The 14,819-nt window shown below is 44.4% G+C and overlaps 1 protein-coding gene across 3 annotated transcripts; it reads left to right on the top strand.

The window, feature by feature from the left end:
* Positions 1–1,234: 1,234 nt before the first annotated feature.
* Positions 1,235–14,064, top strand: LOC149984436 (uncharacterized). 3 transcript variants are annotated; one of them, XR_016492451.1, is made up of 10 exons: positions 1,235–2,114; positions 7,162–9,111; positions 9,275–9,398; positions 9,927–10,105; positions 10,421–10,581; positions 11,859–12,003; positions 12,150–12,343; positions 12,430–12,484; positions 13,135–13,237; positions 13,562–14,064. XR_016492451.1 is itself a non-coding variant. In XM_036963718.2 (10 exons), exons 1-10 carry the CDS (start codon positions 2,033–2,035, stop codon positions 13,815–13,817), a joined length of 3,093 nt encoding a protein of 1,030 aa, XP_036819613.2. In that variant the 5' UTR covers positions 1,235–2,032; the 3' UTR covers positions 13,818–14,064. The 3 variants fall into 3 exon arrangements, 2 of the variants coding, with proteins under 2 accessions (XP_036819613.2, XP_036819611.2); XM_036963718.2 differs by having other exon boundaries at positions 12,303–12,343; positions 12,433–12,484; XM_036963716.2 differs by having other exon boundaries at positions 12,303–12,343.
* The last annotated feature ends 755 nt before the right edge of the window (positions 14,065–14,819 follow it).

The raw sequence follows: 14,819 nt of genomic DNA, 5'->3' as shown, positions 1-14,819 counted from the left end.
CCCAGTTCATTCCTCTACTAGGCATGTCATCATGTAACGTATTCCTTCTATACAGCAGGAGAAACAAACCCAGTCCTCCAGGGCCACTGGAATGATGCTCTCACTGTTGTACTCTACAGCATACAGCTTCTGGTTAGAAAGATATAGGGGGAAACTAGGTGAGACAGCTGTTGTACTCTACAGCATACAGCTTCTGGTTAGAAAGATATAGGGGGAAACTAGGTGAGACAGCTGTTGTACTCTACAGCATACAGCTTCTGGTTAGAAAGATTATAGGGTGAAACCAGCACAACCAGTCTCTGCTGGACCTGTCTCTCCCTGCTGTAGAGGGCTCAAACCACCTGTAAGTCAGTCCAACTCAATATCACACTCAATTTGTGCAAATATGTACAAAAAGTATTTCAGCAGATTTTGTGTATTTTTATGTGGCTTAATTTGTGTGAAAATACAAAAAAAATTGCTCTTAGGTTTGCCCCCCAAAAATGTATTTTCCTATGAATGAAGTTGCACAAAAATGTGTCTTTTCACACGAATTAAGCCACACAAAAACACACAAAATCTGCTTAAATACTTTTTGTACATATTTGCACGAGTTGAGTGTGAGATTGTGTTGCAACGTGTTATAAAGTGCTTGAATTGTGCCAGAACGCAGAAGTACAGAGTATCGCACCTCAAATGTATTACTGTTTTGAGTTTTGGCACCTCTTACAGAGTTTTGCTTTAAAATATTGTGGCGTTCTGCCAGTGGCACATAATTATAAACAGTAGGGGTGCCCAAAATAAGTACTGTCACCTATTTCAGTCCACTTCAAGCACTGGTGTCATAGATGGATACAGCAGGTTGATGTTGGGTTTCAGTGAGAACGTTCAAGTTAAGAAAGTTACTCAAGTCTTTGTAAATCCAAAGAGGAAGTGTCAACTGAAATATAATTATTTACAGTTGACATCAAAGTATGATTTCATTTGTAGGGTGACTGTACAGGGAATGTAGGGAATGTTTATAATAAGGGAAACAATCAATCTAACCAATTTATAGCACTTTTTACAGACGTTTGTCTCAATGTTCTTAACCGCAACCCGGGCCTTATCTCCATAACCAAAAGAACAAAACAAGATGAACGTGGCCTTCGGAGAAGCAGGTTATTATTACTGACCATGTCATTAGGACATGTCAAGATTACAACAAAATGTTTGCTCAATCTCCTGAAAAAGCAGTGTACTACGTAAACCTAGTGTTTGTTTTGTCACATACTCTCCCCAGCGCGCTGGCCTCGCAAAAGTGCTTCTGGCCCTTCAAACATGGACAGTTTTATCTGGAAAGGAGTTTGACACATGGACACGACACTATCTGTACTTTCGCAATGTCCGATTTCTGAGAGTTAATGTTGTCTGACCAGAAGAAACTGAGATTTGGGGATATATTCTCTCTGTATCGCTGAATCGTTACATATTGCGGGATAAACTTGTAATTGTAATTTCCGATTGAGCCAACATGCAGCGTTTACCGTGAATACTGTCTCCGCTAAAGCGGGAACATTACCTTGACTTTTCAATCACGCTGTAAAGCTGAACTTCCGCGATACGGATTGAATAGAGCCCGTTGGGACTGTGTGTGTGTGTGTGTGTGTGAGAGAGAGAGAGAGAGGGGGGGTTAGTTGATGCCTGGGGTGTAATTAGGCTATTAGGACAAATTAATGTAGTTCCCTCCCCGTTTCGTCGTTTGCAAGGTTTCTACAACAGATCTGGTGATGTCTTCGCTTCTGTTATTTTATTAAAACACAGAAGGTGGTCTGATCTATTTGAGTTATGTAAATCAACAGCTGCTCATAACGGCAGTCCAGACTCAGTCCAGCGGAGAGGTAGTCTGGAGAGCTTGTACGGGAACAGGGACAACTTGTATAACGGTTTTTTTCTGCGTTTCAAATGAGTGTTAATTGATGTCTGAAAGGGAGCAGCTTTATAATCTAGTCTACTGATACGGTGTGATTGGATTTACCGACACAGAGATGACTCGTATGAAAGAAGCGTAAAGATGCCATCGTGGATCAGGCTGACGGTTCTCCTGTCTGCGCTGACAGTCCACTGCTTTCTGGACGGGACCTGTCCGCGGAGAGGTAGGTTTATTTTATTACTGGATTATATCAATCAAATATTTAATAGATCTTGTTTCATGCTTATAGGCTAATTATTTTATGTTCAGTTATGTTTAGGGTGTCCACCCACTCTGCCCAGAGCGGGGAACGCGCTATGGTGATGAAATGTCACTTTCCTTATGTTATAAAATATATTTTAAGAAGGGGCATTTTCATGGAAGAGTCCCCATGAAGTTATCAAATGAGATATTTGGAGCATATCAAATGAAAGCTACGAGTTTATATTTTGGGGGAAATAAAGGCATGGATGCATTTTTCTTAAATGTTCCATCTTAAAATTTTGGCATAAGTAAAGGCTTTGATTTGTGGATGAACAGATGGAAAAGGGGTTTCCACTTCACAATAACAGCACTTACAGTTGTCCAGGGAAGCTCTAGCAGCACTTACAGTTGTCCAGGGAAGCTCTAGCAGGGCAAACATTTGATGAACTAACTTGTTGGGAAGGGGGAATCCTATGACAGTGCCACGTTGAAAGTCACTGAGCTCTTTAGTAAGGCTATTCTACTGCCAATGTTTGTCTATGGAGATTGCATGGCTGTGTGCTCGATTTTAAACACCTGTCAGAAACAGGTGTGGCTGAAATAGCCAAATCCGCTAATTTGAAGGGGTGTCCACATACGTTTGTATCATTAGCATTATATCCAAAAAGTTGGATTTCGTAACCTAAATATAGAACTTTGTAGACAGAGTGGTGTTGCCTTCTCATATGGACTATTGAGGATTTTACATGTTGTGGTGGTCATCTGCAAAGTTGTTTCTGCTAGTCGCAAAAAGCTAAATTAACATGACATGAGCTGAATTGCATGTAAAAGGCTTTTGGTAAGCTCAGTGCTCTGTTGACATTTTACAGAGATAGGGTACTAGGGGGTAACTAGGCCCCCCTAAGAACAATGTCTAATTGCTGACACAAAAAAAGCTATGTTCTGAGGGGGAAAAAATGATATGTATGGCCTAGCCAGTGGCCTAGCCAGTCTCCAGATCTCAACCCCATAGAAAATATTTGGAGGGAGTTGAAAGTCTGTGTTGCCCAGCAACAGCCCCAAAACATCACTGCTCTAGAGGAGATCTGCATGGAGGAATGGGCCAAAATACCAGCAACAGTGTGTGAAAACCTTGTGAAGACTTACAGAAAACGTTTGACCTCTGTCATTGCCAACAAAGGGTATATAACAAAGTATTGAGAAACTTTTATTATTGACCAAATACTTATTTTCCACCATAATTTGCAAATAAATTCATTAAACATCCTACAATGTGATTTTCTGGATTTTTTTTCTAATTTTGTCTGTCATAGTTGAAGTGTACCTATGATGAAAATTACAGGCCTCTCTCATCCTTTTAAGTGGGAAAACTTGCACAATTGGTGGCTGACTAAATACTTTTTTGGACATGATTTGGAAAGGCACACTCCTGTCCACAAGGTCCCACAGTCGACAGTGCCAGAGCAAAAACCAAGCCATGAGGTCGAAGGAATTGTCCGTAGAGCTCTGAAACAAGACTGTGTCGAGGCACAGATCAGGGAAAGGGTACAAAAAAAATTCTGCCACATTAATGGTTCCCAAGAACACAGTGGCCTTCATCATTCTTAAATGGAAGAAGTTTGGAACCACCAACACTCTTCCTAGAGCTGGCTGCCTGGCCAAACTGGACAATCAGGGGAGAAGTGCCTTCGTGAGGGAGGTGACCAAGAACCCGATGGTCACTCTGACAGAGCTCCAGAGTTCCCCTGTGGAGATAGGAGAACCTTCCAGAAGGACAACCATCTCTGCAGCACTCCAGCAATCAGGTCTTTATGGTTGAGTGGTCCAAATGGAATCCACTCCTCAGTAAAAGGCACATGATAGCCCGCTTGGGGTTTGTCAAAAGGCACCTAAAGGACTCTGACCATGAGAAACAAGATTCTCTGGTCTGATGAAACCAAGATTGAACGCTTTGGCCTGAATGCCAAGCGTCACGTCTGGAGGAAACCTGGCACCATCCCTACAGTAAAGCATGGTGGTGGCAGCATCATGCTGTGGTGATGTTGTTCAGTGGCAGGGACTGAAAGACTAGTCAAGATCGAGGGAAAGATGAACAGAGCAGAGTACAGAGAGATCCTTGATGAAAACCTCCTCCACAGCTCTCAGGATCTCCGACTGGGTGAAGGTTCATCTTTCAACAGGACAACGACCCTAAGCACACAGCCAAGAGAACACAGGAGGGCCTTCGGGACGAGTCTCTGAATGTCTTTGAAAGGCCCATCCAGAGCCTGGACCCGATCCAACATCTCTGGAGAGACCTGAAAATAGCTGTGCAGCAACACTCCCCAACCAACCTGACAGAGCTTGAGAGGATCTGCAGAGAAGAATGGGAGAAACTCCCCAAATACATGTGTGCCAAGTTGAAGCTTCATACCCAAGAATACTCTGTAATCACAGCCAAAGGTGCTTCAACAAAGTGCTGAGTAAATGGTCTGAATACTTACAGTTGAAGTCAGAAGTTTACATACGCTTAGGTTGGAGTTATTAAAACTAGTTTTTCAACCACTCCACAAATTTATTGTTAACAAACTATAGTTTTGGTAAGTCAGTTTCGGACATCTACTTTGTGCATGACTCAAGTCATTTTTCCAACAATTGTTTACAGACAGATTATTTAGCTTATAATTCACTGTATCACAATTCCAGTGGGTCAGAAGTTTACATACACTAACTTGATTGTGCCTTTATTAAACAGATTAGAAAATTCCAGAAAATGTCATGGCTTTAGAAGCTTCTGATAAGCTAATTGACATAATTTGAGTCAATTGGAGGTGTACCCGTGGATGTATTTCAAGGCATACATTCAAACTCAGTGCCTCTTTGCTTGACATCATGGGAAAATCAAATGAAATCAGCCAAGACCTCAGAAAAAACATTGTAGACCTTCACAAATCTTGTTCATCCTTGGGAGCAATTTCCAAACGCCTGAAGGTACCATGTTCATCCGTACAAACAATCGTACGCAAGTATAAACACCATGGGACCACGTCATACCGCCCAGGAAGGAGACACGTTCTGTCTCTTTGAGATTAATTTACTTTGGTGCAAAAAGTGCTAATCAATCCCAGAACAACAGCAAAGGACCTTGTGAAGATGCTGGCGGAAACAGGTACAAAAGTATCTATATCCACAGTAAAACGAGTCCTATATCGACACAACCTGAAAGGCTGCTCAGCAAGGAAGAAGCCACTGCTCCAAAACCGCCATAAAAAAGCCAGACTACGGTTTGCAACTGCACATGGGGACAAAGATCTTACTTTTTGGAGAACTGTTCTCTGGTCTGATGAAACAAAAATAGAACTGTTTGGCCATAATGACCATCGTTATGTTTGGAGGAAAAAGTGGGAGGCTTGCAAGCGAAGAACACATCCCAACCGTGAAGCACGGGGGGTGGCAGCATCATGTTGTGGGGGTGTTTTGCTGCAGGAGGGACTGGTGCACTTCACAAAATAGATGGCATCATGAGGATGGAAAATTATGTGGATATATTGAAGCAACATCTCTAGACATCAGTCAGGAAGTTAAAGCTTGGTCGCAAATGGGTCTTCCAAATAGACAATGACCCCAAGCATACTTCCAAAGTTGTGGCAAAATGCCTTAAGGACAACAAAGTCAAGTTATTGGAGTGGCCATCACAAATCCCTGACCTCAATCCCATAGAAAATGTGTGGGCAGAACTGAAAAAGCGTGTGCGAGCAAGGAGGCCTACAAACCTGACTCAGTTACACCAGCTCTGTCAGGAGGAATGAGCCAAATTTCACCCAACTTATTGTGGGAAGCTTGTGGAAGGCTAGCTGAAATGTTTGACCCAAGGTAAACAATTTAAAGGCAATGCCAACAAATACTAATTGAGTGTATGTAAACCTCTGACCCACTGGAAATGTGATGAAAGAAATAAAAGCTGAAATAAATCATTCTCTCTACTATTATTCTGACATTTCACATTCTTAAAATAAAGTGGTGATCCTAACTGACCTAAGACAGGGAGTTTTTACTAGGATTAAATGTCAGGAATTGTAAAAAAACTGAGTTTAAATGTATTTGGCTAAGGTGTATGCAAACTTCCGACTTCAACTGTATGTAAATGTAATATAAAAAAAAACAGCATTTTTATAAATTAGCTAATTTTGTGTGTAGATTGATGAGGATTTTAATGTTTTAATCCATTTTAGAGTAAGGGTGTAAAGTAACAAAATGTGGAAGAAGTGAAGGGGTCTGAATACTTTCCGAATGCTCTGGATATCACTTGTAAATGATATACAAAATATACTACTTTCTAAACATGAGACAAGTTTGAAAGTCCAGGGTCCTGGGAACAGTATTGGTATTAGGCCAACATTGTCAAGGCTGGAGCCAATCGTGTTTACTCAGACCCAAGGGTAAACTAACATGCCACAGATTTGTCAAAACCCTTAAATAATTCTGTTTCTACAGGGTTTCCTTCACATTATCAGCTGGTGTCACCAGTTTGGCTTTTGCCGGTCTTTATAGAGAATCTCCAGTGTCTAGTGACAGCAGCTTTATGGAGGTTGGGGCCACAGACAGAGAGATTGTTATATTATTTGTTTATTTTTAGTAAAGAATGTTAATCAGTAAACATTTAGACAAATGTTTTGTAGCTCTGTGACAGAGCTTTAATGGTGGGAGAAAGGGATAGGGGAGGAGAGAAACAGAATGACAGACAGGGTGAGAGAGAAAGAGAGTTTGTTCAAGAAGAGACAGGCTGAGAGAAGATACATACTGAAAGGAGATGGAAGAGAGAGACTTTGAGAAAGAGGAGGGAAGAAGGGATGTGTTGAAAGAGGAAGTGAGAGAGGGGTTGGTGATCAGTTATGCAATGTGTTCTCTGTTTATCTGTACTGCCCAGTCAACCACAACCTATACCCCTCAACGTGTGTGTGTATAAGGGTACATCTGTGCCTGCATGTGTGTCCATGTCTGTGTGTCTCTACAGTATTGACTCATTATGTCTTTCTCTCTCCCTCCAGACCCCCCTCCCAGGGTGCTGGTGGTGTCCCCAGGCAGCGTTCTGGTCTTGGCCTGTAGTGGTCAGGTGGAGGTGAACGGGCTGGAGGTGACGGTTAACAGGGCCAAACACACCAGCACCATCGCTAGAAATGGAAAATACACCAGTGTCATTACCGGAGTACACCCCTCCACTGTCAGCACCACAACAAACACCACATCTAACGGAACCACTGTCAGCACCACAACAGACACCACATCTAACGGAACCACTGTCAGCACCACAACAGACACCACATCTAACGGAACCTTTGTCAGCACCACAACAGACACCACATCTAACGGAACCACTGTCAGCACCACAACAGACACCGCATCTAACGGAACCACTGTCAGCACCACAACAGACACCACATCTAATGGAACTACAGTCAGTGCTATAAAAGACGGTAGTGATAATGGAACTACAGTCAGTACTATAAAAGACGACAGTGATAATGGAACTACAGTCAGTACTATAAAAGACAGTAGTGATAATGGAACTACAGTCAGTACTATAAAAGACAGTAGTGATAATGGAACTACAGTCAGTACTATAAAAGACGGTAGTGATAATGGAACTACAGTCAGTACTATAAAAGACAGTAGTGATAATGGAACTACAGTCAGTACTATAAAAGACGGTAGTGATAATGGAACTACAGTCAGTACTATAAAAGACGGTAGTGATAATGGAACTACAGTCAGTACTATAAAAGACGGTAGTGATAATGGAACTACAGTCAGTACTATAAAAGACAACAGTGATAATGGAACTACAGTCAGTGCTATAAAAGACGACAGTGATAATGGAACTACAGTCAGTGCTATAAAAGACGACAGTGATAATGGAACTACAGTCAGTACTATAAAAGACGGTAGTGATAATGGAACTACAGTCAGTGCTATAAAAGACGACAGTGATAATGGAACTACAGTCAGTACTATAAAAGACGGTAGTGATAATGGAACTACAGTCAGTGCTATAAAAGACAACAGTGATAATGGAACTACAGTCAGTACTATAAAAGACGGTAGTGATAATGGAACTACAGTCAGTGCTATAAAAGACAACAGTGATAATGGAACTACAGTCAGTGCTATAAAAGACGGTAGTGATAATGGAACTACAGTCAGTGCTATAAAAGACGGTAGTGATAATGGAACTACAGTCAGTGCTATAAAAGACGGTAGTGATAATGGAACTACAGTCAGTGCTATAAAAGACGACAGTGATAATGGAACTACAGTCAGTGCTATAAAAGACGGTAGTGATAATGGAACTACAGTCAGTACTATAAAAGACAGTAGTGATAATGGAATAGACACATTTTCTACTGGAAAGGACACTATTGTCCTTACTGTAACAGACACTCCTGTCACAGATGATACCGGGACAGACAGTAGGGAGAAAACCGTCATCAGGAACACTCGTGCAGGAAACCACACTCTTACTGTGAGAGAAGTTAACAAAGGGAATGGAGAGAATGAGGAAGATGAAACAGAGGAGGAGCACAAAGGAGGAGGAGAGCAGAGGGATACAGGGCGGAGTCTTTACACTGTCAATCAATCAGGACATACAGATACACAGAAACTATTTCCTCTTACTGGGACATCGCTCCAACCAACCAGAGACAGCGGAGTGGGAGGGGCTGACACTGAGCTGTCCTCTAATCGGTGGACTGATGCGATGGACAGTGAGCATGACTATGAGGAAGAGGAGGAGGGAGGGAGGATGGTGAGGGGGCTGAGAGGGAGGTCTCAGTGGAGACTGAACGGGAGGCCGCTGAGAGGAGGAGAGGAAAGAGGAGTAGTGGTGTTAGGGAGGAGAGGCGCCACTCTGACCCTGTCCTCCCTGGCGGTGGGTGACTCTGGGAACTACAGCTGCCACCGCGGGGGCAAACTGGTCTCCTCTCTGAGGGTGAGCGTGGCAGGTGAGTTATACTGATGGCATCTTTCTGTCTAATCTCATCACCTCTGGTCATTGAAGCTGACAACCATACCGTGTTCTGTGAAGTGTGAATCAGCAGCAGACATTCATGGTCACATAAGAACAACGGACAAACATTATGGATTTTCCCCTGGAATGTCTTTCAGTTCCCCCAGAGAGGCCTAAGCTGTCCTGCTATAAGAGGTCACCCAGCAGTAAGATCCGCTGTGATTGGACAGCCAGTCAACCGGTGACTCCTGTCCCTCAGTGCTACCTCCTCCTCCGGAAAGGGTGAGAGCAAACATCTTCTTTTCCTTCTTTCTCATCTTCCTCATCACCCCCTTCTTCCTCGCCCTCATCACACTCTTCTTTCTCCACTTCCGCATCACACTCTTCTTTCTCCACTTCCACATCACACACTTCTTTCTCCACTTCCTCATCACACTTCTTTCTCCACTTCCTCATCACCCTCTTCTTTCTCCACTTCCTCATCACACTCTTCTTTCTCCACTTCCACGTCACACACTTCTTTCTCCACTTCCTCATCACACTTCTTTCTCCACTTCCTCATCACCCTCTTCTTTCTCCACTTCCTCATCACACTCTTCTTTCTCCACTTCCTCATCACCCTCTTCTTCCTCCGCTTCATCATCACACTCTTCTTTCTCCACTTCCTCATCACCCTCTTCTTCCTCCTCTTCCTCATCACCCTCTTCTTTCTCCTCTTCCTCATTAATTTGTGTTAAATGACTTAATTTATCATACAGATGATGCCAACAGAACAGTGTGGGTGGAATACTAACTCTCTCTCTCTCTCAGTCTATCAGGGTCATTCTCTCGTGTCAACTGTTCTTACTCCGCCCTGCTGTCTCGGTGTTGGTGTGCTATAGGTCATCAAGAGAAGGAGAGTAGAGAGCCACACCTGGCCTACCTGTGTGTCACCAACACTGCTGGCAACACCACCAGCCCTCTCCTAGACTTCACACCTCTGGACATTAGTGAGTGTGTGTGTGATATGTGTGTGCGTAAAGCATGTGTGTGTGTGTGTCTGTGTATGTGTGATATGAGTGCGTGCGTACAGGCATGTGCGTGTGTGTCTGTTTGTGTGTGTGTGTGATGTGTGTGCGTACGTGCAGGCGTGTGTGTGTGTGTGTGTGTGTGTGTGTGTGTGTGTGTGTGTGTGTGATGTGAGTATAGGTTTGTGTGCATGCTTAACAGACCACTCAATAAGACACCTTGCTAACATTCTCCTCCTCTCCCACTCTCTCACTCCCTCTCTCACCTTTTCTCCCTCCCACCCTCCCTGTGTGTAGTTAATCCAGACCCCCCCAGCTCAGTGGTGGTGAGGGGTGTGGAGGGGCAGGAGAGGAGACTGAGGGTGGGCTGGGCTGTTCCTCACTCCTGGAAAGAGAGAGACCGCTATCACGAGCTGCTTTATGAGCTCAGATACCACACCATGCCACACGGAACACAGGTGTGTGGCTTCGCATGCGTGTGTTGGTGTGTCTGTGTGTTTGTGTAATGACCCATGTTGTTCATCTAGCCTGCTCTGTTCTGGGTGTTGGTGTAATGACCCATGTTGTTCATCTAGCCTGCTCTGTTCTGGGTGTTGGTGTAATGACCCATGTTGTTCATCTAGCCTGCTCTGTTCTGGGTGTTGGTGTAATGACCCATGTTGTTCATCTAGCCTGCTCTGTTCTGGGTGTTGGTGTAATGACCCATGTTGTTCATCTAGCCTGCTCTGTTCTGGGTGTTGGTGTAATGACCCATGTTGTTCATCTAGCCTGCTCTGTTCTGGGTGTTGGTGTAATGACCCATGTTGTTCATCTAGCCTGTGCTGTTCTGGGTGTTGGTGTAATGACCCATGTTGTTCATCTAGCCTGCTCTGTTCTGGGTGTTGGTGTAATGACCCATGTTGTTCATCTAGCCTGCTCTGTTCTGGGTGTTGGTGTAATGACCCATGTTGTTCATCTAGCCTGCTCTGTTCTGGGTGTTGGTGTAATGACCCATGTTGTTAATCTAGCCTGCTCTGTTCTGGGTGTTTGTGTAATGGCCCATGTTGTTCATCTAGCCTGCCCCGTTCTGGGTGTTGGTGTAATGACCCATGTTGTTAATCTAGCCTGCTCTGTTCTGGGTGTTGGTGTAATGACCCATGTTGTTCATCTAGCCTGCTCTGTTCTGGGTGTTGGTGTAATGACCCATGTTGTTCATCTAGCCTGCTCTGTTCTGGGTGTTGGTGTAATAACCCATGTTGTTCATCTAGCCTGCTCTGTCTGGGTGTTGGTGTAATGACCCATGTTGTTCATCTAGCCTGCTCTGTTCTGGGTGTTGGTGTAATGACCCATGTTGTTCATCTAGCCTGCTCTGTTCTGGGTGTTAGTATAATGACCCATGTTGTTCATCTAGCCTGCTCTGTCTGGGTGTTGGTGTAATGACCCATGTTGTTCATCTAGCCTGCTCTGTTCTGGCTCAAACAGACATTACTTGTTCTATTTTGTCATCTGTGTGTATTTTTGGTTTTACTATCATTGTGGTGACCAGAAGTCCTCACAAGGTTAGTAAAACAAGGACAATTCAAGTGGGGACATTTCACCACAAGGAAAAGGGCTATTTTAGGCTGAGGGTTTAGATTTATAATTAGGGTTAGGGGGGTTGTGGTTAAGGTTAGGTTTAGGGTGTTAGGGAAAATAGTATTTTAAATGTGAATAAGGATAGTAAAACAAAAGTGTTGGTGTGTGTGTGTGCATGCAGATAAAAGGGACCACCACAGCCCGGTTCTACACTATAACAGATGCGTTGCCAGGAGTACAGTACCTGATCCAACTCAGAGCTAAGGAAGAGTTTGATGGCCACTGGAGTGAATGGAGCACGGCTGTCTACGCCAACACCTGGACAGGTAACACACACACCAGATCTGAACGTGCTTAATTCAACTCTTCAATACTATCATCCAGGACCAGGCTAACGAGAACCATCCAGCCCATAGACAAAGGTAGTCATGACAACCCCTCCCTGTTCCTTCCTTTCTGCTCTGGTCTCTAGTCTTAACAGATACCTTCTACAGAGCTTTACAGCTTACCTGTCAACTCCCTTACCCTTCAACGGATCCTGTTCATGTACCCAGCCAGACACACACTCCTCTATTAGCCAGTTAGCTGTGTACGTGTGGTTCATGGTGAATCTCCTTTATTACAGCCCCTGTGCCAACTGCGTTCAGCGATCTTTCTACTGTTATGGTAAGAAACACACACACAGTGGTCCTAGTTGTTTAATCTCTCTGTGACATCTTTCTTTCTCACATTGTCTCATTCTGTCTCTCCAGCAGGACTACACAGACAACACAGATTCTGGCTCTGGTATGACAGAAGAGACATCAGGTTAGTGGGACAGAGAGCTACTGTATGTCGATTGGTTGAAGCTACAGTGTGTTTGTGTTAGAGTTAAGTGGGATATTTCAATGTCAGAAATCCCCCTACCTTACAGAAGGCCATAACAGGAAGCTAATGTCATAACCTCATCAACTGAACGTGCTTCAGGAAACACAGAACCTGGGCCAACTCATCTCACCCCATTCTTTAAGTTTCACACAAATACTGTACACACACACACACACACACACACACACACACACACACAAACACACACACACACACACACAAACATCAGTATAATAGTGTAACAGTTTATTAATATCATGACCTTTCACTTGCACTCTCTCCCCCTCCCTCCCTTTCTCCCTCCCTCCCTTCCTCCCCCTCTCTCCCCTCCCTTTCTCCCTCCCTTCCTCCCCCTCTCTCCCCCCCTCCCCTTCCTTCCCCCTCTCTCCCTCCCTCCCCCTCCTTTCTCTTCTCTCTCCCTCCCTCCCCCTCCTTTCTCTTCTCTCTCCCTCCCTCCCTCTCTCACACTCTCCCGACCTCTCTCTCTCTCCCTACCTACCGACCCCTCTCTCTCTCCCGACCTACCTCCCCCTCTCTGCCTCCCAACCACTCTGTTTTCCCCTCTCCGTCTCTCTCCCTGTCCCTCCCAGTCTCTGAGTCTCGGGGTGATGTGGAGGTGTGGCCTCATGTCTTGTGGGTGGTTGCTTCCTGTGTGCTGCTGTCCATCACTCTGTTGTCCACCTACCTCTACAGGTAAACCACTCCCCTCTGCTCTTCACCTCCACTCTGATCCTCCCATTCTCACTACGATAACTGTATTCAGTCTGAACAATCTATGTTAAACCCTGTCCTGTACACATCTATGGTTATCATGATTAACCATCAGTTAATTAACTAGCTGTTAAGTTTGTCATCTACAGAAAAAACAAGCACAACAGCATTTATCTAAATACCTTCCCCTTTCTCTTGTTCCCTTTCTCATCGCACACTGCCTTTCCTCCCTCCTTTCTCCTTCTCTCTTTCCTACACCCTCTCTCTCCCCACCCTCCACCCGCCCTCTCTCTCTCGCTCTCTCAGACACAGGGAGAGGTTCCTGTCTAAGCTGTGGAGGTTGAGTCCCGTCTCCTCCTCTCCTGCTTGCCCCTCCCCCCCAGTCACAGCCCTGCCTACCCAGGAAGGACATGCCCTCGTGAACTTTGACCACCCAATCTATGGGGAACCTGTCCCACAGGAAGAAGAGAGGAAGGAGGAGGATGAAGAGGAGGAAGAAGAGGAGATGGGGGAAGTTATTCGCTTTAACAACACAAGCTATTTTCTGGTCCAGAGCAAATGATATGCCTGCTCTTAAAACAAACCCCTTACCCTCTTTTCCAGGCCCTTACCGCTAGCCCCCTGTTCCCCTAGTCCAGGCTGGAGAAGCCCTGTTATTTCACTGTTTGGATGTGTGCAGTATTTTGTTCTCTTTGGGGAAAATGAGCCAGTAGAGTAATGATGTAAATATTCATTTGTGTGTCTATAAAAAAGTATTGGGTTTTTGTAAATAATTTTGTCAGAATGAAATAAATAGTTTTGAATACAAACTTGTGTGAAGACAGTTTATTTTGAAAATGCTGTTCTGAGTGTATAATCACATTTGTAGTGAAGGAAATGTATTTGTGCCCAGCAGGTGATGGTAGTCGTCTATAAATGTGTTGTACACAACAACTAGGATATTTTTATTTGGGTATACATGCCATTTTTACTGGGATCTGTCACTGACAGTGTACACTGAGTGTACAAAACATCCGATTCAATCCGTGTAGATGAGGGGGGGGGGGGGGGGGGGGACAGGTTAAAGAAGGATTCTTAAGCCTTGAGAAAATTGAGTCATGGATTGTGTGTGTGCCATTCAGCGTGAATGGGCAAAACAAGATTGTAGTGCTTTTAAACAGGGGTATGGTAGTAGGGGGAGGGGGAGTGGGGGGGGGGGGGGGGGGGGTTCAACTAAATGTTAAGGTGTTCTTAATGTTTTGTCCACTCAGTGTAAAGTCTTGTTAACAATACACACTGAAACAGGGCCTCTCAACCAGGGGTACCAGGACCCCTAGGGGTAATGACCTGTCCAAGATTCATGAGACCATAGGCCTACTGCCTAAATGCACACAACGGGGTACTTCAGGGGTACTCTGGGAAGAAGCAACATGTAGTTGGTGGTAGTGTAACCGAAAAAGTTTGAGAACCACAGCACTAAAACATCTCACCTTTCCACTAGGTGGCGGTAAAGATTCATTATTACAGTGAGTTCTGCTCTGTAGTACGTTAGTGGCACAGGTCATTTAGGCTCTTGGAGCTTCAA

This window comes from Oncorhynchus mykiss, chromosome 3 (assembly GCF_057628025.1).
Source record: "Oncorhynchus mykiss isolate SJ-2025 chromosome 3, ASM5762802v1, whole genome shotgun sequence".
Classification (NCBI taxonomy): Eukaryota; Metazoa; Chordata; class Actinopteri; order Salmoniformes; family Salmonidae; genus Oncorhynchus; species Oncorhynchus mykiss.
Note: the sequence above shows the minus strand (reverse complement) of the source record. Positions and strands in the feature narration are given on the sequence as shown.

What these genes read in the sequence shown, in the direction of transcription:
- LOC149984436 (XM_036963716.2), top strand. Translation starts at nt 2,033, where the DNA reads ATGCCATCGTGGATCAGGCTGACGGTTCTCCTGTCTGCGCTGACAGTC. An exon ending in TACCTCCTCCTCCGGAAAGG is followed by an intron (nt 9,399 to 9,926) that starts GTGAGAGCAAAC and finishes TCTCTCTCTCAG; the next exon opens with TCTATCAGGGTCATTCTCTC. An exon ending in CTTCACACCTCTGGACATTA is followed by an intron (nt 10,106 to 10,420) that starts GTGAGTGTGTGT and finishes CCCTGTGTGTAG; the next exon opens with TTAATCCAGACCCCCCCAGC.